This window comes from Panthera tigris, chromosome E2, assembly GCF_018350195.1.
Source record: "Panthera tigris isolate Pti1 chromosome E2, P.tigris_Pti1_mat1.1, whole genome shotgun sequence".
Taxonomy (NCBI): Eukaryota; Metazoa; Chordata; class Mammalia; order Carnivora; family Felidae; genus Panthera; species Panthera tigris.
This window is the reverse complement of record NC_056674.1, coordinates 42,033,590-42,057,395: the sequence shown is the minus strand read 5'-3', so window position 1 is coordinate 42,057,395 and position 23,806 is coordinate 42,033,590. Positions and strand designations below refer to the sequence as shown.

At 42.6% G+C, this 23,806-nt stretch overlaps 2 protein-coding genes across 6 annotated transcripts in view; both read right to left on the bottom strand.

The window, feature by feature from the left end:
• Positions 1 to 346: 346 nt before the first annotated feature.
• CMTM2 (CKLF like MARVEL transmembrane domain containing 2) lies at positions 347 to 14,742 on the bottom strand. The gene is made up of 4 exons (XM_007090238.2): positions 14,384 to 14,742; positions 14,088 to 14,246; positions 1,494 to 1,595; positions 347 to 722 (listed from the first exon to the last, which is right to left on the bottom strand). Exons 1-4 carry the CDS (start codon positions 14,651 to 14,653, stop codon positions 501 to 503), a joined length of 753 nt encoding a protein of 250 aa, XP_007090300.1. The 5' UTR covers positions 14,654 to 14,742; the 3' UTR covers positions 347 to 500.
• Positions 14,743 to 14,865: 123 nt separating this feature from the next.
• LOC102950310 (chemokine-like factor) overlaps positions 14,866 to 23,806 on the bottom strand; it is a 32,545-nt gene continuing 23,604 nt past the window's right edge. For 3 of the 5 annotated variants that reach the window (XM_042968025.1, XM_042968026.1, XM_042968027.1), the window contains 2 exons: positions 17,660 to 17,758; positions 14,866 to 15,493 (listed from right to left, as the gene is read on the bottom strand). In XM_042968025.1, the coding sequence (XP_042823959.1) occupies positions 14,870 to 15,493; positions 17,660 to 17,758 (723 nt within the window). In that variant the 3' untranslated portion in view covers positions 14,866 to 14,869. Of the gene's footprint in view, positions 15,613 to 16,811; positions 16,947 to 17,659; positions 17,759 to 23,806 lie in introns of all 5 variants that reach the window. The other 2 variants (XM_042968029.1, XM_042968028.1) reach the window with 2 other exon arrangements.

Here is a 23,806-nt window from a genome sequence, read left to right as displayed (position 1 = left end):
AATTTGGTTCAGGTCATGAGCTCCAACCGGTGCAGAGCCTGCTTGGGACTCTCTCTCTTCCCTCTGCCCCTCCTCTACTCTCTCTCCCCAACCTCAAAAAAAAAAAAAAAAAAAAAAAAAAAAAATTTAATGTGAATAAAATGTCCATTTTGTTTTCAGTCTGTTGTTTTCCTCTGGCCCCTTTGGCTGGTCACTGTTGACAGCCTCTGTCACCCACGCTACGGGTACCCCAAACCTTGTGTGCCCTGTGGCCTACAGGCCTGAGAGGCCCATCTCTGGTCTTGCCCTCTGCACCAAAACTTTCAGTAACTTTTGTTGAATGAACAAAATAATGTTTAGATCAACATTAAGCTTTAAAATCCATTTAAAGAGGAATTTCTTTTTCAAGCAAAGTTGGTTATTAGGATGGAAAAGAAAACCATTCTAGAGAGAAGACAATAAACTGGAAATATTTGTCGTAAAACGCACTGCCACTTTTGATAACAGGGGCCTCCTTTGCGTCATTTCTTGCCTCTCTTTACTTTTTCCTTTGGCTTTTGTGCTTTTTCTGGTGCCTTTTCTGGTGCCTTTTCTGGTGCCTTTTCTGCTTCCTTTGGCTTTTCAACCTTTCGTTCATTTTTTGGAGGAAGCAGCACATTGGTTTTGAGCCTCTTGCCTTTGAAATGTTTTCTTTGAAGACACATATCCATTAAAGCAAACATTCCAGCCATACCAATAAGGATCTGGGGGAAAAAAGGATGCCCATTACTTTTGCTTTTCATACAGATGCTTTGCATTTCATTCCAAAGCTGGCATATTCCCTCCTTGTTTCTAATTCGTCTGTGGGTGCTGATTAACACGTCCTTTCCTCTTCCTAGACTTCTCAACCAGAGACATTCTGAGTTTGCCCCTCCTCCAGCTTCAGCCTGCCTCTCCTCCCTGCCCCACCCCTCTCCACCTGTGCCTGTCTCTTAAAGCCCATGGTTAGCGGCCTGGGTGTGACCCTTTGCCTCAGGGATTGGGGCAGCTAGGAGGAGAAAGCCATTAGATTGGCTGGCTCCCTGGACATCATCTTTATTTAAGTGGTTTTTTCATTGGAAGCATTTACCACCTTTAGTTTTAAACTTTGCATGGGTCCCAAGATTTTGTGAAAAGAAGCCCTTTCCTTAAATCAGTTGAAAACACCCATTCTCCAAAAGAGGTGATTTCTTTTCTTTCTTTCTTTCTTTCTTTCTTTCTTTCTTTCTTTCTTTCTTTCTTTCTTTCTTTCTTTCTTTCTTTTAATGTTTATTTTTGAGAGTGAGAGTGGGGAAGGGGCAGAGAGAGAGGGAGACAGGATCCCAAACGGCCTCCGCACTGACAGCAGAGAGCCGACCCAGGGCTTGAACTCACAAACTGTAAGATCATGACCTGAGCCAAAATCAGGAGTCGGACGCTTCACTGACTGAGCTACCCAGGTGCCCCTAAAAGAGGTGATTTCTGAGCACATAAACTGCCCAACATGGAAGACTCACCACAGCAATAAAGTAGTGCAGTGGCATGGTTTGTCGACTTTTCACAGCTATGACCACGGCCCCCACAAGGAAAATAATGGCAAACAGGTCGTTGAGAAGGTCCTAGAAGCATGAGAGATAGGCAAGTCAGCCTCAAACAGAGCCAAGACCCCCATCAACACCCAGCCTAGCATAGCTTCCTCCAAAGGGGATGGTTTCCAAACTTCTGACTGCTTTTAAAAGTATAGGTGGAGATAAATACACATGGGCTGCATGGACGTGCTGTGGTCCGCAGGGCTGAGCTCTTTGAGTTGAGATGCAAAGCCCAGGGTGTTTAACTGCCTTCATAGGCTCCCCTGCTGCTGCCTCTCACCTGAATTCACACAGTAGCTAGTTACGTTTTGATTTTTTTTTCCTTGAATACTCATTTAAGTAACTGCACAACTATACAACTTAACGGTGAGTACAACCCCCCATCATCTTTATGCTCTCAGGACCAGCTCTCCTTTCTGGATCGAGGGTGGGCTGTGTTGCTAGCAGGAGGCTCTGTTGGATTCCGGCCACCCTAAGTTGGGAGCCTAGTGGCTGCCTTTTCAACCCCTGTCTTGCCCCTCCTGCTACTTCCTAGACACTCCCCTCTTTGTATCAGCAGCCTTCCTTCCCATCCCTTGTGGCCTCAGTCTTACCCTTGCCCTGTACACTTGTTTCCCTTACCTTACTGATAAGGTCCAGATGTTCCCAGACCGCGCAGAAGGGCTACTTTCCCTGCAAGTACCACCTGCTGTCACTCCCTGGCATAGCCAGACTTAGAGTTGGGCAAAGCGTGGCCACAGAGAGCCGGCTTCCTCTCGCGTCACTCATGGGGTGATGCTAACCCAGAGCTGGTGCACCCTCTCGATCCTGTGGGCAGCAGCCAGCTCTGCAGCACTGCATAAGGCCCACCCTTCCCCTTGGTTTCCATGATGCTATTTTCTGCAGGTTGACCTTCCCTGGCTACTTGTCTTGGGCATTTTCTTTTCCTTTTCAGTTTTTTGAATTTTAATACATTTCAAACATACAGAAAATACTAGAACACTCATCCCCACTCCCACCTCTGGCAGCCACGAACTATTGAGATTAAACAGATGTTAAGATCTTGCAAGATTTGCTTAGATCTCTTAAAAAAGAAAACAAAGCCAGAAGTAAAACTTTGTGGAGTAAGACACAGTGTCATCATTCCGGCCCTTTTATGCCTCTCACTCAGAGGCAACTACACACAGTGGAACTGATGGGTCCTTTTCCCAAGAGTGTATTAGTATTTTCTTCCATATTATATGTTCATAAGTAGTATATACTATTTTGTGCGTTTCACAAATTTAAATTTAAATAAAAGGTGTCTTCTATCATTGGCTTTTTAAACTTAAAGTTTGTGAGATTGATCAATTTTGAGAACACAGATTGAATTCATTAATTTTAACTGATGAAGTCTGTGAATAAACCAAACTAGAAACATTAGGTTGTTTCTACCTTTTAGGAAATTATTATTACAAACTCTGCTGCAACGAACACTCTGGTCTGTGTCTCCTATGCATATTTCCTCCTGGTGTGAATCAGTAATAGAAAATCTCCCACTGAAGAAAAGCTCAGAACCAGATGGCTTTACTGGTGATTTCTACCAAACATCTCGAGGAGAATTAACACCAATCCTCAAACTCTTCCAAAAAAATTGAAAAGGAGGGAGCCACTCCCAAACTCATTTTATGAAACCAGCATTTTCCTGATACCAAGACTAGCAAAGGACACTACTAGAAAAGAAAATTTCAGACCATCATCCCTGATGAACAGAAATGTAGAAAGCCTCAGTAAAATGCTAGCAAACTCTAAAGGCCTCATCTGTAAGCATAGTCACTCTGGGGGTTAGGATTTCAGCATATGTACTTTGGGGGTACACATTCAGTCCATAACAATTCCATTAGTCTTTTTGTTGATCCCTGAGCTAGTACCAAAGCTTTATAGTAATTCTGATATCTTGTTGGGTGAGTCTATCCTTGTAAGACTTTTAGAATCACCTTGTAAACATTCCTGGAAATTCCAGGAAGAACCTCTGTCAGGTTGAAGTTCCATTTGATTTATTGATTACTATGGAATTAAATTGCCATCTTTTTTTTAAGTTTATTTATTTGAGAGAGAGGGAGAGAGCGCACGTGTGAGTGCATGAGCTGGGGAGGGGCAGAGATAGAGGGAAAGAGAGAGAATCCCAAGCTGGCTCTGCATTGTCAGCACAGAGACTGACATGGGGCTTGATCTCACGAACCGTGAGATCATGACTTGAGGTGAGATCAAGAGTCAGATGCATAACCAATTGAGCCACCCAGGTGCCCCTTAAATTGTCATCTTCATGATAGTAACTCTTCAGACCTGTGAATATGGTGTATATTTCCACTTATGCAGACTTTTATGTCTGTTAATAAAATATAATCTCTACGTAAAGTCTTACACATCTTTGAATGGGTTTATTCTAAGACACCTTGTAGTTTCTGTTGCTGTTTTAAATGGTTTCTTTGAAAAGTCACATTTTCTCAGTGTTCATTGCTGGTATTCAGGAACAGTATTGTTTTGTCTCTGGTTAACTTTCATGGCAATTTCACTGTAGATTCTCATAGATGTAGATTCTCTATGTAAAGAATCTTATTATCTGTGAATAATGCTATTTTTTCAAACCCTTCCCAATTCATACACTTTTTGATTTTCTTGTTACATTGTACTAAGATCTCCAGCACAATGTACAGGCATGGGGATAGTAGGCATCTCCAGTGCTTCTAAAGTTTTACCATGAAATGCAATGTTTATCATAGGTTTGGGTAGATACCTATTATTAAGATAAGTTCTCTTTTAAACTAGTTTGCTGAGAGTTTTCTTTTCTTCTTTATTAAAAAAAATTTTAGTGTTTCTTTTTAAGAGGGAGAGAGAGAGAGAGAGAGAGCGAGCAAGCATGAATGGGGCAGGGGCAGAGAGAGACACAGAATCCTAAGTAGGCTCCAGGCTCTGAGCTATCTGCACAAAGCCTGACTCGGGGCTTGAACCCATGAACCATAAGATCATGACCTGAGCCGAAGTTGGACACTCAACCGACTGAGCCACCCAGGTGCCCCTCTTTATTTTTTTTTAGAGAGATAGAGAGAGAGGCAGAGGGAGAGAGAAAGTCTTAAGCAGGCTCCATGCCCAGTGCAGAGCCTGAGGTGGGGCTCGATCTCATGATGGTGAGATCATGACCTGAGCCAAAATCAAGAGTTGGACGCTTATTTGACTGAGCCACCCAGGTGCCCCTAGTTTGCTAAGAGTTTTCTTAAAATTAGTATTCCTGAAGTTCATGAGATGAAGTAAATAGTTTTTCTGAAGTTCATGAGATGATGAAATGGTTTTCTCCTTTAGATAAGAGATGGTGAATTGTACCTATAGAATTTTGAAGATTAAATCATCTTTGTATTCCTGACACATACCCTGCTTGATCATGATGTATTGCTTGCTTATAGATTGCTTGATTCAGTTTGCCTGTATTTTATTGAGGATTTTTATAGCCATATTTAGGTAACCTAGGTGTATATACTTTACATTCCTTATAATATCTGGTTTTAATATCAAAAGTCTATTAGATAGTACAACATCTTATAAAGCCTTTAAAACAGAAGGGACAGACCAATTAAACTGAATATAAAGTCTGGAAATAAACCCTGCATTTGGGATTTTAACATTTAACAGAAATGCCATTTAAAATCAGTGGGGAAAAATTATACTATTTAATAAATGAATAAATTGAGTGATAGGGTATATCAACTGGATAGCCATCAGGATATAAAATTGGAGCCATGGTTCACACCATATACCAAAATGACTCCAAATGAATCAGAAGATTTAAGTGTAAAAAGTGAAACAAGTGCCAGATGAAAACATGGATGAATTTTTTATAACCTGTTTTTCTATTTCTTTTTGAATCAATTTTTATGTGATATTTTTTGTAGGAAATTATTATCTAAATAAACTTTCCAATTTATTGGCATAAAAGTTCATATTTTGCCTGTAATCTTTAAAAATCTCCTGTTGGTATTTTTACTAATATTTTTCCTTGTTCATTCTCTCTTTTTTTTCCTTGGGGTCTATCTGCTTTAGTAGTCTTTTTGAAGAACTAGATATTTGGTTTTATTAGTCCTCACTATGGATCTTTTTTTCCTATTTCCTTAATTTTAACTCTTATCTTTGGCATTGCCTTCTTTTTAGTTCCATTTTTTTATTTTGTTTTGGCACCTTCTTGATACTGTTAATTTTCAGTCTTCTAATTATATAGATTTGAATTTGAATAGTTTAGGGACATTCTACAGATAGTATCTGTGAATACTACATAAACATGAAATCCTCATATGTTTGGGGAACACATTAGATTTCCCCCCAAATACTTGGGGATTGAGTTAAATTTTACTGATTGATTTTTAATTATATTATATTGAAGTTAGAGAATGGTCTGTATGGATATCAATTACTTGTTATTTATTTACATTTCCTTTGTGGTCTTATTGAGGATAATTTTTATGATTGTTGCAAATGTACTTGAAAGGAATATATAGCCTGTTCTGTTGGGTGTAGGGTTCAATATGTTCTGTGTATGTCATTAGATCAAGCTATCAATTGCTGAAGGAGGCATGTTAAAATCTCCCACTATGGTTGCTATTTGCCAGTTCTTTCTTATAACTTCTTTTAATTCCTTATAATTCATTTCTGTTTTTTATATTTGGGGGTTATATTGTTAGGTGCATACAAGTTTAGAATTGCTATAAGTAGTGATCTTCTTCATATACTTAAAAAACACATACAGGGACGCCTGGGTGGCTCAGTCGGTTAAGTGTCCGACTTCAGCTCAGGTCATGATCTCGTGGTCTGTGGGTTCAAGCCCCGCGTTGGGCTCTGTGCTGACAACTCAGAGCCTGGAGCCTGCTTCGGATTCTGTGTCTCCCTCTCTCTCTGCCCCTCCCCTGTTCATTCTCTGCCTCTCTCTCTGTCAAAGGTAGATGAACATTAAAAAAAAAAAAAACATAAACCACATACAATTGGCTTAATCTGGTATTAAAGCTATGCCAGCTTTCTTTTGGTTAGTATTTTCCTTTTATTATTTTTTCCATCTCTCATAACTGTTCTCCACATGCCTTGTAATTTAGTATGTAGCTGGATTTTAAAAATCGATTCTTAGAGTCCTCTGTCTTTTAAATGAAGAATATATTCCATTCATATTTGTCATCTTCTCTGATATAGTATTTGGATCTATTTGTACCATTTAATTTTACTTTTTTCTATTTAACATATACCACACTTATTTCTTTTTATTTTTCCATTTTATTGAGTTAGCTCTCTTTATTCTCTTTTCACTCTTTCTCCTCAACAGGTTTGATTTTATATATCCTGGAATTCTATTCTTTAGTAGAATTCAGTATTAAGTTTTAATATATTAGTGTTAATATTATGGCCAAATCATTCCCCCCAAATCAAGAACTTTTCATTCTTATCATATACAGTACTGTGGTCTTACGTGTTATTGTGTTGCTGTACCTTTAGTTCTACCTTGTTATAGTGTTCCCTCCCTCCCCTTGCAAAAAAAACCAAAAAACAAAAAACTATTCATATATTTTTTAAAACCTCAATTCTTAGTGTTTATTTAGGTCAATCCACAAGGTCACTAGGCTCTTTGCTTACTGTTCCTTTTTCACCTTGCACACTTTTTTTGTTTTGGTTTGGTTTGGTTTTGATTTGATTTACTTCTTCCTGAAGTACATCTTTTAGTAGTTCTTTCAGTGAGGGTCAGCAAAAAGAAATTGTTTCATTCTTTGTTTAAGTGTCTTTAGTTTACTCTTGCCACCTCATTCATCCCTTTAAGGAAATTATTCTAGTGTTTTCTGGCCACTGTCACTGCTGTTGAAAAATATGAAGTTAGTCTAGTAGTTTGAGGATTTTGTTTTTGTTTTTGTTTTTGTTTTTGAGGTAAATTGGCTTTTCTCTTGGTTTGATTTTAAGTTTTCCTTTGTTTCTGGTGATCCGCAGTGCCCCCATGATGACATGCCTAGGTGTGGCTTTGACACTTCATGTCTTTCATTAAATCTGATATTGATATGGCCACCTCAGCTCTTTTTTGGTTACTATTTACATGGAGTATCTTTTTCCATTTTCACTTTCAACCTATTTGTATCTTTGGACTAAAGTGAGTCTCTTTTCTTCATATTATAGGATCATTTAAAAAATCCATTCAGATCATCTCTGCCTTAATTGGAGAGTTTAATCCATGTGCACTTAATGTAATTGCTGATAAGGACTTATTTCTGTCATTTTGCTGTTTGTTTTTTATATATCATATCTTGTTGTCCTTCAATTCCTCCATTATTGCTTTCTTTTGTGTTTAATTTTTTGTAACGTATCAATATAATTCCCTGCTCATTTCTTTTTCTATATATTATTGAGTTCATTTCTTAGTGGTTACCTTGGGGTTACAATTAATATCTTAAACTTACAATCGTTTAGTTTGAATTGATACCAACTTAGTGTCAGTAGTACACAAAAACTTATTGTTTTTGGCACAAATTATATCTTTATACATACAGGCCCATTAATGTAGATTTATAATTATTGTTTTATGCATTTGTCTTTTAAATTGTATCAGAAAAAAGAAGTTACAAACTGAAAATACAATCATACCGGCTTTTTAAAAAATAATTATTTTAACGTTTATTTATTTTGGGGGCAGGGGGTGAGGGGCAGAGAGAGAAGGAGACACAGAATCCAAAGCAGGCTCCAGGCTCTGAGCTGTCAGCACAGAGTCTGATGTTAGGCTTGAACTCCCAAACTGTGAGATCATGACCTGAGCTGAAGTCAGACGCTCAACCAACTGAGCCACCCAGGTGCCCCAATAATACTGGCTTTTTTTAAAAAAAGTTTTTAATGTTTACTTATTATTGAGAGACAGAGCATGAGCAGGGGAGGGGCAGAGAGAGGAGGAGACACAGAATCCGAAGCAGGCTCCAGGCTCTGTGCTGTCAGCACAGAGCCCGACACGGGGCTCGAACTCACAAACCGCAAGATCATGACCTGAGCCAAAGTTGGCCGCTCAACTAACTGAGCCACCCAGGTGCCCCAATACTGGCTTTTATATTAACCTATGTAGTTACCTTTACTAGTGTTCCTTATTTCTTTTATGGCTTCAAGTTATTGTCTAGAATCCTATTGTTTGAGCCCGAAGGACTCCTTTTAGCATTTCTTGTAGGGCAGTTCTACTAGCAACAAACTCCCTCAACTTTTGTTTATCTAGGAATGTCTTAATTTCTCCTCCATTTTTGAAGGATAAATTTTGAAGGATATTGTATTCATTTCCTGGAGTTGCCATAAGACGGTACCACCAACTAAGTGGCTTAGAACGACATTAATTTATTGTCTCACAGTTCTGGGGCCAGAAGTCCAAAATCAAGGTGTTGGCAGGGTCATGCTCCCTCTGAAGATGCTAAGAAATGATCTGTTCTGGCCTCTCTTCTAGCTTCTAGTAACTTTAGGTGTTCCTTGGCTTGTCTCACCATCCTATCTTCTTCCCATGTCACTTCACATCATCTTCCCTCTGGACATGTTTGTCTTCTGTGTCTAAATTTCTCCTTTTTGTAAAGATACTAGTCATATTGGATTAGAACCCACTCTAATATGTCATCTTAACTAGATCATCTGCAAAGGCCTTATCTACAAGTAAGGTCACATTCACAGGTACTGTGAGTTAGGACTTCAACATATTTTTAGGGGACACAATTCAACTCATAACAGATAGCAAATTTGAAAGATAGAATTTTTAGTTGACAGTTTTTATCTTCTTTCTTGCAGGACTTTAAGTACATCATTCCATTGCCTCAGGTCTCCATGGTTTCTGATGAGAAATTGACTGTTAATCTTATTAAAGGCCCCTTATATGACATTAGTTGCTTCGCCCTTGTGACTTTCAAGACTTTGTCTTTATCTTTGGACATTTTGATTATGAGTGTCTCAGTGTGGATTACTTTGACTTTATCCTACTTGGTCCTTTTTGGATGTGTAAATTTGTATTCTTTTATAAACTTTGGAAAGCTTTTGACCATTGCTTCTAATATTCTTTCTTCCTTTTTCTCTTTCTTTTCTTTTGGGATTCAGCATATGTTAGTATGCTTGATGGGTGTCCCATAGGTTTCTCCATTTTTCTTCATTCTTTTTGTTTTTCTGTTCCTCAGACTGGATAATCTCCATTGATCAATCTTCAAGTTCATGGATTCATTCTTCTGTCTGCTCAAATCTGCTGTTAAACCAAACTAGTCAGTTTTTCATTTCAGTTATATTACTTTTAGTTCCAGAATTTCCTTTTGGTTCCTTTTTGTAATTTCTCTTTGCTGTTATTTTCTACTTGTTCATAAACTGTTCTCCTGGTTTTAGTTCTTTAAGAATTTTTAAGACAGCTGATTGAAACTCTTTGTCTAGTAAGTCTAATATCTGGGCTTTCTTAGAGGCAGTCTCTATTAATTTTTTTCCCCGTGAATGGGCCATACTTTCTTGTTTCTTTGCATGCCTTATAATTGTGGGCATTTTGAATATTATCATATAGTTACTCTGTAAACCACGTTCTCCTTCCTTCCCAGGATTTGTTGCTGTTGATTGTTGTGAGCTGTACTCATTTGTATGTTTGATGACTTTTTCTAAACTATTTTTTTTAAGACTATTCTTTCCGTACTGCAACTGAAGTCCCTGTTTTGCTAGCAAATCATGTAGTGATTTGAAAGAGATTTCCTTAAATATCTGAAAACAAACAAAAATATTCTACCAGTCTTTTCAAATTGGCTTTGTTTTGAGGTATTCCTTCAACAATTGTCCAGGCTGTTTAGAACTCTCAGTTTTCCCTTGCTGCTTGTACAGAGGGTAAAGGTCAGCAACAGGCAAAAGCTTAGGGTCTTTTCTGAGCATGTGTCCAGTCCTTGGCATGTGTGTAGCCTTCTGGATTCCCTGGTGTATGTGGTAGCTTTTCAGAGTTCTTATTCCCCCATGCATCTCTTTCCTCAGGCTCTTCTTTCCCAAACTTCTGGTCTATTGGTTACCTCATTTGATGTCCCTTGCCCAATCAGATGTGGTTATGGTTAGTAGATAGGCCTTTAAGTGCTTTTGACAAATGCTTTCCAGGAGGCCACTTCAGCCTCGAGAAAGCTCTGAGGCAGGTGAGGGCCCAGCCCTCAAAGAGTCACCAGACAGGTAAAAACACACAACCATAATTCTTTGAGAGCAAGGTCTGTGTTGTTCCTTCTGCTACCAGCAAAGAGTGTGACCAGGAATGTGGGCTGTTATCTTCATGGTAACAGACAAGCTTGGATATGAAGGATGGCGGGGAGGTATGTTAAAATGGCACAAACACTCTCTTATCACACCTAACAGCTTCTTTCTTTATTAACCATTCCCTCGGTTGTAAGCTTCTAAGATTGGATTCCAGAGTTCTGAAAAAGTTGTTTCTGATGGGTTTTGACAGCCTAATCATTGCTTTAGTGGAGGGACAGAGTTTTGGCATTTCTGACACTGCCATATTTAGTGATGTCGCTCATTAAACCTGGAGAGTTCTCAGTCATTATCACTTTATTTCCCCTCCTCTATTCTTTTTTTAAAAAAAATTTTAATATTTATTTATTTATTTTTTTTAGAGAGAGAGAGAAAGAGAGAGAGAGAGAGAGAGAGAGCACAAGCAGGTCAGGGGCAGAGAGAGAGGGAAGCACAGAATCCGAAGCAGGCTCCAGGCTCTGAGCTGTCAGCACAGAGCCTGACATGGGGCTCGAACTCACAAACTGGGAGATCATGACCTTAGCTGAAGTTGGACGCTTAACTGACTGAGCCTCCCAGGTGCCCCTCCTCTCTTCCCTTCTTTTGAGTCTTTTCTTCTGGAATTCCTATTAGGCTTATGATGGACTTTCTCATTCTATTTTCTCTGTCTCAACTTCTCTTCTATTTTCTGTCCTTATCTCTCAGTGCTATATCCTGGGTCATTTCCCCACATCTTTCAGTTTGCTAATTCTCCAGCTTTGTCTGATATGCTTTATAACCCATCTATTGACATTTTTAATTCAAAAACTAGATGTTTAATTCTAGACATTGTATTTTGTACTTAAAAAAAGATCTTTTTATTCTGTCTTTATAATGTCTTTTCCTGTTCTTAGGTCTCTGTTTATGTCTTTAATTATTTTAAGTATATTTCTTATTATTTTCAGACAGCTCTTCTGTTAATCTCATATTCTCAGGGTTCTAATCCTCCTCTTTTTTTTTATGTTTGCTGATTGTCAATTCTTAGACATGGGGATTTTATTTTATTTTATTATTTTTTTTAACGTTTTATTTATTTTTGAGACAGGGAGAGACAGAGCATGAACAGGGGAGGGTCAAAGAGAGGGAGGCACAGAATCTGAAACAGGCTCCAGGCTCTGAGCTGTCAGCACAGAGCCTGACGCGGGGCTCGAACTCACGGACTGTGAGATCATGACCTGAGCCGAAGTCGGCCGCTTAACCGACTGAGCTACCCAGGTGCCCCAGATATGGGGATTTTAAAATCAGGTGTTTTGTAGTTTTGAACTGTGCATTCATTTTTGACAAGTCTCTCCCCACCCCCACCTGTACTGTGAGAATTTCTTTATGCTTTTTAAAAAAATTTATGTTTATTTATTTTTCAGAGAGAGAGAGAGAGAGAGAGAGAGACAGAGTGTGAATAGGGGAGGGGCAGAGAAAGGGAAACAGAATCTGAGGCAGGCTCCAGGCTCTGAGCTGTCAGCACAGAGCCTGACGCAGGGCTTGAACTCATGGACCACGAGATCGTGACCTGAGCCGAAGTCAGACCCCCAACTGACTGAGCCATCCAAGCACTCCAGTCTTTATTCTTTGATTGTGACTTTGCATTTGTTTCTGTCAGGAGTCCCAAGGACATTATCAGAACGTCATTAAATTGGGATCATTTTATTCTAATTCCAAGGCACAAATTTTCTAGGCTGCATGAAGGTTTCCAGGATGAAGGTGGTAAAAATTCAAACCAAATCTGTACAAGATGCAGGCTCAAGGCTTCTATTTCTCAAAGTGGTCTTTTTTGTTTTTTCCACTCCAAGCTCGGGCAGAGGTGAACAGGCCTCTTGTTCCTCTGTTTGGTGGGGAAAGGAGTCTTCTCCGCCTGTCTTTTCCCTAAGGGTTCAGTCTTTGCAGGGTGCTGGCTTTACACAGGGGTCTCAGTTCTAAATCCCCGTTTTGCTTAGGACCAGGGCCTCATCTCCTTTAACTCAAGAGTGTATGAAAATCCATACTCCAGGTTCCTGGGGTAATACTTCGTAGGCCATTGCTACCCACACTTCAGCAGGTTATTTGATCACTGCTCCTGTTTTTCATTTTTGGCACTTGTGTGTTTCCCGTTTTACCAGCTCAGCCATTCGTTTATAGCAGTTGTGTTTGCACTTTCCGTAGTAGTTTTAGGTAAGTGCAGCAGGAGGATTTTCAGGGTTTATTGAGCTTTCATCTTGCTGGAACTAAATGCAAGTTCCTTGGCTGGGAGCTTGCCCTCTGCTTGTTCCTTTACTTTGTCCTCTGCTTACCCCTTTCCCAAGAGTCGTATTCGGTCCTCCTCTCCTTTCTCCCTATATTGGGGGTTCTCGCCTACCTCCCTGAGACCTATGAATCCCTAGGCCCTAATAACTTTTGACAAGGAAGCAGGACGGAGTGTAGTTAGGAACTCAGACTCCACTGACAAAGCTGGGTTTGAATCCTTTTTCCACCACTTAATAGCTGAGTTACCTGGGGGTAAGTTAGGTGGCCATTCTGGGACCATTTCATATGTAAAGTAAGTGAAACTCTTGAGTTTAGGACTCTGGAGGCTTGCTGTGAATGTGCAGTGAGGTGGGAGTTAGGTGGGTGTGCTCTACGATTCAAGTCCAGAAGTCCTCAGGCACAGCATCAAGCACTTTGTATTTACTCCTCAGGCACCATCCCATGAGAGATTATTACTGTCCTCATATTACAGATGAAGGAAACAGGCTATGAGTGATTGGGTAACTTGCCCAGCTCCTGTTCCAATGGATGCCTGCTTTGGGCTGAACATTCTTCTGGGCTTAACATCTTTTACAGGGATAGTCACTAGAGATCTAAGACTGCTTAAAAGTGATTTTTTAAAAATTCTCATTTTATTTTACTGATTTATGGGAAGATGGGTTTTCTTCTTTGAATTCTGAGGATGGGGTACCTTCTGGGGTGATCTCTCCACTCAAGTGTTAGCTGGCACAGAAGTGGGGGGGGGGGATAGAGCTAGTTGCTACGCCACCCCTCCTGAGGAGAGCAAAGCCCCAGGAAAGCAGAGACCTCTTCCTTGGACCACCAGGTAGGTAAGAGGCCTCCCCGCCCCCAAGCTGGGGTTTTTGAGAGCCTTTTGTAACCTAACTTCAGCTTCCCCTACCCTGGCCCCCCTGGAGGTGCTGAACCCAAGGCTGGGGCACAAATATGGAGGGTGCAGGGTGTTTCTCTGTTCAGTCACTGTTCAGGACACACCCATGAATGCACACCAGCCTCAGGCGGTCCCCACCTCCTCTCACTTACAGAAATGGGCCACAGGATGAAGGGTATGTATCTGTTGATGGCGAGGGTGTAGGTGATGAAGAAGAAGCAGAAGATGGACATCTCCATGGTGATGATGAGCATCAGGAGAGGGTGCACGCTGGTCCCCGTGAACAGTACCAGTGCAGCTATCAGGCAGCCCTGCCGGGAGACATATACCTGAGCTACCGCAAAGGGCTCTCCCCTACTCTAGAGCCCTTCTGGAGCCCCTCTGGAGCCTGCTCCTTCACCCTCTTTTCATGGTTGGGCCTCCGCCCTGGTGTACCAGCCCAACTTACCAAGCTCAGGATCTTGACCTCGGCGTGCCCGATCACCCAGAACTCTCTATTGCCTTTCTTGAATTCCCACATGTAGCGGCGACACCCCTTCCTGGTGCCCACTTCATCCTTGGGCTGCACCAACTTTGGCTTTTTGTTGATCTCCTTGTCCTCTTGGTCTTTCTTGTCCCCTGGTTCGTCAGCTGCAGGAGGGGACGGCGGCGCAGCTGCGGGCGCCGATGCAGGTGCCGCCGCCGCCGCCTTCTTGCCCTTTTTGCCTTTGTCAGCCATCTTTGCGTGGGAGTTCTTAACTTCTCACCTCCTGCGCGATCTCTCTCCTGCTGGCGCCGGACAGGCCTGGCCTCTGAGCGAGACTGATGCCCACCCACCCGCTTCCAGGTCCCGCTCAACGGCCGGCACGCGCGAATGCCAACGCCCGGCGCTGCCCCGCGCGCCACGTCTCCCTGCGGTCGCACCTCTCTCACACCTAGAGGACCGGAGTGGGCGTCAAGGGCCCGGCCCTAGCCAGGCCGCCCACCCCCACGCGGGAGCCTCGGCCCCAGCCCGGGCCCCCTGCGAGGGGGGAGGGGGGCTTCCGCCTGCGCGGGAGGTGGCCTCAGGGTTGTACCGCGGTGCTCGCGTTGGCTGGAACCCGGCCGGGGTCAAGACCCTGGCCACGGCGTCCTGGGTCGGATTCGTCCTGCGCCGCGAGGGCGCAGCGGCCGCAGGGAAATGAAACTCGACTTTTACACAAGGCGACGCGAGGCAGCAGAGATGTTCCCGATTTAGCAGCTCTGATTTTATGATCGCCTCTGGGCCAGAATGGGTGACAGCATATGCAAGCTCAGTGGTGGGATCACCGGGAGGGATGAGGCACAGACGCTTATGTCCGCGAGGGTGCCCCCTTTGAAGGTCCAACCTTGGTCTTGAACGGTGCCCACTGAGGATGCCCGAGGATGTCCGGGAGGATGGGCGCCTGGAGGCGGGTCCCGGCGACGGTGCGGACTGGGGTGGTTTGGCGGGCCCCTGCGCTGGCTGGGGTGGTTTGGCTGGCGTGGCCGCAGGTGCTTGTGCCAGTGCCCGTGCCCGCGCGGGTGATTTTGCTGGTGCCCGTGCGGTGGGTTCCACGGCCTGGAAGACATTCAAGTTCGATTCCCAGGACACTTTTCACCGTATTCCAAACCAATTTGGCAACCAGAGCCCCATCGAAGATACACACGATTGCCGATTGCCGCGGTGAGACACAGGGACTGTCAGACACAAGACCATATACGGAAAGGAAAGGCTGCATTACTTGGCAGCTTAACAGCAACCTGTCTTCCCTATCCCATCCCAGGCGGGGGCTGCAGGTGGCCTCCTGTCCCCCTCTGACCCTGCACTACCTTCTTGGTGTCTGCCCAGCTGGCTGCTGCGGCGCATTCTGCTATTCCCAGAGAAAAGGATTTTGGAAATGGGGGATTTTGCTGCCAGTAACGACCTCACCTGATACCTGAGGCACCAGGAAAGGACCAGAGAAGATTGCTGGCCTTAGGGAGGCTCCAGACAGGGATGGGGTCCTGAGGAGGACCCTTAGTGGAAAGGACTCCTGGGCTATGTTTGTAAAGGGCAGGAAGGAATTCCCAAGGGGACCAACTGGGAGGAAGAAAACTTAAGACACTGGCCAGAGGTCTCCAAGGATTGTAGTGTACCTGAGACCTCTGGAGCTGGTGAAGGAGGTGGCAGAATTGAGGCTACAAGTGTAGAATATGGGACTTTATCAAGAGGAAAGTTCAGGGGCGCCTGGGTGGCTCAGTCGGTTAAGCGGCCGACTTCGGCTCAGGTCATGATCTCGCGGTCTGTGAGTTCGAGCCCCGCGTCGGGCTCTGTGCTGACAGCTCAGAGCCTGGACCCTGTTTCAGATTCTGTGTCTCCCTCTCTCTGACCCTCCCCTGTTCATGCTCTGTCTCTCCCTGTCTCAAAAATAAATAAAACTTAAAAAAAAAAAAAAAAGAGGAAAGTTCAGGTGCCAGAGTCAGAAAGCCCATGTGCAGTAGCCATGAGGTGAATCAGACTGGAGGCAGGGAAACCAGTGAGATGTGGTTGGGGGCTCCTGCTATTCAGGTAGAAATCGATAGAGACCAGAGTGTGGGAGCCCCTGGCAGGTAGGAGAAGGCTTGGTGGCTGAGTTAGCAGATGGGGACCAGCAGCCCATAGCAAGCACCCAAGATTCTAGGTGCTCCCCAAATCCTGCCCACTTTAGGTGTTTCTCTTCAGTGTCACTTAACATTTTCTAGGTATGTCTTGCCTCAGCTAATCTGTGGGCTCCCACAGGGATAAGGGACTTATCCCTGGCACAATCCAATGGGACTGACAAATATCTACTGATTATGGGATGAATTGAAAGAACTCAAACTTTTTTTCTGGATTAATTTCTGTTCCCAGTGCTTAACTTCTTAAACCAAAGTCTCACCTCCCCACTTCCCACCCTCCATCTTCAAAGCATTTAATCTGCCATTTCTTGTGCTCTTCATATGATGAAGATTTGAGTCTCAGTTTGTCCCAGCCTTGTGTCCCAGGGTAAGGTATTTAACCCCAGTTCTCATATCTGTAAAAATGAGAATTGTAAAGATTAAGTCAGAACATGCCTGGCCATGTGTGGGGCACATGCTGGGAGCTAGCTTCCTTCCTTCCTGAATAGGCTGGGCCATCCACTTTTAACAACGCACTTTTTTTTTCTATTCATGTGTTTTCCTTTTCATGTGCTTAAAAAAATATTTTTTTTAATGCTTGTTTATTTTTTTGAGAGAGAGTGAGAGGGAGTGCAAGCAGGGGAGGGGCAGAGAGAGTGGGAGAGAGAGAATCCCAAGCAGGCTTGCACTGACATTGCAGAGCCTGACATGGGGCTTGATCCCACAAACTGTGAGATCATGACGTGAGTAGAGATCAAGAGTCAGACGCTTAACCCACTAAGCCACCCAGGCCCCCCTCATGTGCTTTTAAAATACAATTCTCTAGTCCAGAAAAGTCAAAGTCCTATTTATAGACAAGAACACCATGTTGCAATATTTCAAAAAATAGTGTGTATGATTCTCAAAAGGGGAGTTTGTACCTATTTGGAGAATGAGTATTAGAATGAAGATTTTCATGAGCTTAGAGTTTATGCCACTTCACACCTTCTGAAGAAGTAAGTGCAAGAAAGAGAAGGGGTGGTGGTGTGAATGTTATTGTGTAAATGAAATACTTATGGTCTGTCAGTTTTCCTTTGCAAAGAGTTTTGAAATACTGGTCTTAACTGGGGTCATGAAGGCTTCAACTTACCCCTCCAACATAGAATAAATGCCTTCTTTCCATTTCTTGCATCGCCAAGATGGCAACTATTAGAAGGAACACAGTTGTAATGAAACTGTTGATAAGATCCTGTAATACAGAATTGAAAACTGTCATCTTTAGGGGCGCCTGGGTGGCTCAGTTGGTTAAGCGTCCGACTTCGGCTCAGGTCATGATCTCACGGTCTGTGAGTTTGAGCCCCGCGTCGGGCTCTGTGCTGACAGCTCAGAGCCTGGAGCCTGTTTTGGATTCTGTGTCTCCCTCTCTCTCTGCCCCTCCCCTGTTCGTGCTCTGTCTCTCTCTGTCTCAAAAATAAATAAACGTTAAAAAAAATTAAAAAAAAGAAAACTGTCAACTTTACAAGAAAATGTGATTTCACAAAATACTTAAGTTGGCCAATTACCTACGTAAGGATGGATGCCTTTTTAAGACTTTACCTTTGATTACTGTTAAGAGGACATTAGCAGCATAGTTCTTGTATCTTCCAAGACATGAGTTTATGTGATTTTAAGGTCCTTTGTCAACAGAAATGGATTTAGTTTCATTAAAGAACGCCATTAAAAAAAAAAGCTGACAACTTCCCCATCATTGTCTTCTTAAAGGGCACAGGAAAATGAGCATGAAAAAAACCTAGAGGTATGGGGGCCTACCCAAATTGGACTTCCATAAATGTGATTTTTAAAAAACCTATATTAACCTAATGTAAATTCTGCATTTCTATTCCATAATACATTTTTAATATAAAAATTAAATTTTAGAGTAGCACTTTACTGATTTAATTGCACTCCCAAATCTGCAGGTAGAATTAATACTCTGGAAGTTGGATCTTATTTATTCTGTAGGTTCACATATTCCAAAAAGGATGGAACTCGTCTGAGGAGCAGACCTGGTATTCTTGAGTGAATGCTTGTGCTGTTGACTTTTGAGCTTTTCCTAAGAAATGGCCAGAATTGAGTGTGCCCTGGCATTTATAGGCTGTCTTTGTCCTTCCTTCTGGATTTCAGTACTGAGTTCTTTCATTGCTAGCCCAGTCTACTGCTTTGTGTGCTAAATAAAGTGTGAGGATGAGTAGATGGAGGCCACTCATGAGGATAAGCAGAGGCTGGACTTTGGTATTAGAGCAATAATGGAAAAGTGGGTGCACAACCTGTCAGTGGCACTAGTGTGGGGAGGGTCAAAAGCCTGGGGAGGTAGAACCGTGGCCCTGATATCTAATTGGAACATTTTAAGTCCTTAAGTCTTGATTTCTTGACTTGGTAGCATCAGCCTGTCTGGTGCACCTGCCCAAATACATCAGGGAGCCCTGCCATCCAGTGTACAGAATCATAAATGGCTCTAACGGAGCTCTTCAATGTGCCAAGTGTTTCCAAGTCATTATCTTATTTGACCCTCACAAACACCTTCCAAAGTCAGCATTGTTATGATCTCTATTTTAAAAGGACATAGCAGAGGCTTAGAGAGGTTTATTAAATTGCCTAAGACTGGATATCTGCCAAGGAGTCAGAACTCCCTAGTGTCTCACTATTGCCTCCCACCAGAGACACTCAAATAAGAAGGAAATGAACTGTTCCCACCCCCCACCCCCCCACCCCAGGTTGGAAGGCAGCATCCATCTTGGGCATTTTCTGTGGATAACGGGTCACGGAGGGTGAAAATGGTGTGGGACATGTAAGGTGGGAGTGTGTTTTGTTGATGAACTCTTTTGCTCTGCCAATTCCTAAATGTGTGATCTGGGGCATGTTTTATCATCCCTCTGTGTAAACATGCTCATTTTTAATATGGGGATAATGATTGGGGTTCATTGGGTTGATCTGAGGATTAAATGGTGTAATGAATCTGAAAATACCAGATGATAAATGCCTGGCATCTAGCGGGTCGTGAGAGTTCATCACAATGTGGACTTAGGATATTTGCCTTCAAAATGTACGCAGTTGGTAAACTTTCTGAAGACCTCAGGTGTTCTTCCTGTTGGGATTGATGAGCAAGGAGCCCTACCCCATCATGGAATGTGACTTGCCTCTTGGAGAGGCACTAATTATTTGGGTACCTGGTGGGTAACGCTGAAAGGGGGACAAGGTGCAGGGATGGTGAAGGTTAGAAGTAAGTTCCAGCTGGGTTCTGTGGGCTGAATGAGAGGTCTGCCCACAGTGGGGTAGGTACACTGGTTTACAGTTTTGCAAGGAGCTTAGTGCTTTAGGATTGTGTAAACCAAGATATTAAAAAATGTGAACAAGGGCTCACTCTTACAACTAAGAGGCAGAGTGTAAAATTTTTAAAACTAACTAAACTTTTTATTTTTTTTTTGATTTTTTTTTAACGCTTATTTATTTTTGAGACAGAGAGAGACAGAACATGAACGGGGGAGGGTCAGAGAGAGGGAGACACAGAATCTGAAACAGGCTCCAGGCTCTGAGCTGTCAGCACAGAGCCCGACGCGGGGCTCGAACTCACGCACGGCAAGATCATGACCTGAGCCGAAGTCGGCCGCTTAACCGACTGAGCCACCCAGGCGCCCCCTAACTAAACTTTTTAAAATTAACTAGCTGTGGCCATAGATCATTGAGAATTTAGATGAAAGCAAATAAATAATAATACTAATGCAGACTAGGCTTCGGTAACCAATCGTTGATTACCTGTCATAATTCCAATCTCCTCATTGGAATACTAGACGTTAGTTTAGTCTGTCCTTACCATAGTTTCCTCTGGTCCTTGCTTACAAGGAAGTGCTCCCCTGGACTGTCCTTTGGCGCTAATGTTTGCCTTATTTCTAACATTTCTCTCATAGCTCACATTTTCTTGTGCACTCCCTGTGTGTCACATACTGTGCCAGGGTGTTAATCTCATTTGATTCTCACAACAAACACATTGTCCCCAGTTTACAGATGGCTAAGCAACATGCTTGGGGTTGCTCACCCAGTAAGTGGCTAGGACCCTCTGCAGCCTGACTTGAGTATCTGGGGGCCTTCTCTGGACTAACCCCCCTTCTCCCTTTTGTCTTAAACACATCATTCTTGTTGTTGGCCTCATCTCTGATGGAGAGAGAGAGAGAGAGAGACAGAGATAGAGACAGAGACAGAGACAGAGGAATGTTCTTTCTGATGGAATACAAATTGCATCTAAGACTTTTCATGTGCAGGAGGACTCTGGTTTCCCCACGAATGCTGTCTTTACTCATCGTCTTTTCTTTTCCCGTTGACTAAATACCCTATTGACTCAAGTAGCCTTTTCTGACTAAAATGAGAGATGGATTTGTTACTTGACTATTATTTTCCCATAAAGCTCCCAAATTGTTTCCATAAACAAAATTGTGTAGAAGTATAACTGGGCAAGAAAGAGATGCTTTAATGGTGAATGCTTATTTTTAAACATCACTGCATATTAGAAAAAATTTTGAACACTGACAATTTGTTTCATAAAATATGGTATTTGTAACAAGAATTTGTATATAATGCACATTATATAGTATTCAACTATCTGCAACTTCCATTGATACCATTTGTGCCTGGAGTTCTCCAAACACATGGCATAACCTGATCAGAAATGACCAGAACTGTGCTTTGTCATTAATCTTATTTGAAGGGGACATTCTAAAGCTGATATCTCCTACTTACAAATGTAAAGATATTGCTGGTAGTTTTGGAATCGTCACTTCTACAGAGTTTTATTTTATTTATTATGCTCTTTTTTTAAAAAAATTGTTTTCTAGTGGCAAAAACATCTGCTTGACCAGAACTCAGTTTCTCTGAACGTATTGGATAATATTTTTTTGTAATGTAGAAGTGTTAAAAATACAGACAATTCAGAAGATAGTATAGTTCATACTTTTCCTGGGTACGTTGACAGATGATACTAGAATATAAAATTGGTGATGAAGTCTAAAAATGAAGACAGTGACCCCACCATGGGTGGGGTGAGGAAAGCTGTATTCTCGCTAGCTCTGATGAAGACCCATGATAATAAGTCAAGGAGGCTGAGAGGTGAGACCCTTGGTTGTCAGGGTCACTGGCATAGCCTTCACAGAAGCAAGAAGATGCAACCGTCCCCAAGCCCAGGCCACAGAGAAAGAGGCATTGCCAAAATATGGCCCCAGAATCCACAGATCTCAGCCTGTATGTGAGGCCAGTACTCTTGATGCTGCCCCGCTGAGCATCCGAAGTCCTGATTTATCAAACTTTCTGTTTCCCTGCTGGGAATTTTCATCATTAGCCCCTTACCAAACAAGAATGGGAAAGAGGAATAAGGAACTCTGTATTCATGTGAGCCTTTAAGGAAATCGCCACTTAAAATCAGTACTACTTACTCTCATCCTATGCCTTGGGGGCACCAAACCGTCTTGCTAGGAAAGAAGGACTGAAAGAAGTGACAGCTTCTTTCATAGCTGGATCCCTCTGGTGTGTGGGCCAGCCTTTGAACCTATACGGAGCCCTAAAACTGGTACAGCATGAAATAAGGCACGTGTTCTCGGGCTTCCCACACTGCCCTTTCCATAAGGTCCCAAGGGACTTCTACAGCTTGATGCCGACACATCTCCAAGTCCACCTACTCTCTGAAGTGACAAGGAGTTATCTCCTAGGCACCAAGCCAGTGTTTGGTTTGTGCTGTCCCTAAACCAGCACCATGCCTCCTGGGGCCAAGGCCTCCCAGTTACCACCCAGTGGTAACTACCTTTCTGAACAGTCTCATATGTACATGTCCTTCATCTTACAGAATCTGAAAGGGAAGATTAGAAAGGAAGGGACAGGATAGGAGAAGGCAGTTTGGATCCTGTGTTGATAAGTCTTTGAAAAAAACCTTCCAAGTCAATTAGATAGCACACCATCCGACCAACTATGTTGCTTAGCACGTGGTGGCTTAGTATGTGTACTGTTAGTCAATGGAACATTAGAATAACTGAGCAACCTACTTAGTTTCCCCAACTGTGAAGCTCCTGGGAGCTTACCAGGCATATTTATGTGCTCTTCCAGACTCTGGCCCATATATTGGAAGATAGTAGTAAGAAAAAGGCAGGGACTCTGAATCACACTTTGGGCTTCCATAGTCATCCAAAGGAAAGAGACTGTTCTGACCCAAGGATAGAGGTAGAAAAAGCAGCCTTTTCAGAAAATCCCTCACACCTTGAAGGAAATATTTTGAGTTTTAGCTCAATAGCAACCAATCCTACCTTAAGGTTAGAAAAGGGTACTATAAGGAAGTGGGATGTGGGAGAGGCCTGAACTCTGAGTTGGGATTTCACGGTGCAAGATGAAATGGTAAAAGCCATCCAACTACATTATGGGGTCTGATAGACACTTTGTAAGTGAATGTTCACTTTGTGCTGAGCATTGTGCTATTTGCTTTAAACACATTTAAGTGTTACAGAAACCCTGTCAAGGAGTTACTATGATCACCCTTTTCCTTTGCTGAATTTCCTAGATGGGGAAACTGAGGCTAAAGTTCACACAGCTAGGAAGGGGCCCACGTCTGTATCTGGCCACAACTGTAGTTCTCTAGTCTGCGAGGATGCAGAACCTCAGGCTCCACAAGAAATAGGATTTATCAGGGCGCCTGGGTGGCTCAGTCGGTTAAGCGTCTGACTTCAGCTCAGGTCATGATCTCACACTCTGTGAGTTCGAGCCCTGCATCGGGCTCTGTGCTGACAGCTCAGAGCCTGGAGCTCGCTTCAGATTCTGTGTGTCTCTCCCTCTCTCTGCCCCTTCCCTGCTCATGCTCAGTCTCTCTCTGTCTCAAAAATAATAAAAACATTTAAAAAAGTTTTTTTTTAATAAATAAAAAAAGAAATAGGATTTATCTGAGACCTGAGGGGTTAGCTTCAGGAAGCTTTCAGTTGGTAAAGAATAGGAAACTCTGGAAAAAGCTACTGAAGAAGGCAACGCCATCATATGGCACCCTTTTAGGAGTGTGGACCCTTTATACCCATGAAACGATGGGACTCCTGCAATCTTTCTGGGTATGTATGACAATTTTCTACAACTTCGCCATGCCAGCTCTTGCTTTTGCAGGGGCGAAATGTTGAATAATTTGTTAGAGTAGTTGCTGTTTGAAAAGTAGCAGCATGTACTGTTTTACAAGCAATAGATGAGAAGTGTTTTTACCTACTGAATATACTAATTGAAATTTTTGTTAGGACAAGCTGCAGAC

Coding starts and splice junctions, on each gene's coding strand:
- CMTM2 (XM_007090238.2), bottom strand. CDS start 14,653: ATGGCTGACAAAGGCAAAAAGGGCAAGAAGGCGGCGGCGGCGGCACCT. Junction 14,247..14,383: donor AGGTCAAGATCCTGAGCTTG/GTAAGTTGGGCT, acceptor GTCTCCCGGCAG/GGCTGCCTGATAGCTGCACT. Junction 1,596..14,087: donor TCATCCTGTGGCCCATTTCT/GTAAGTGAGAGG, acceptor TCATGCTTCTAG/GACCTTCTCAACGACCTGTT.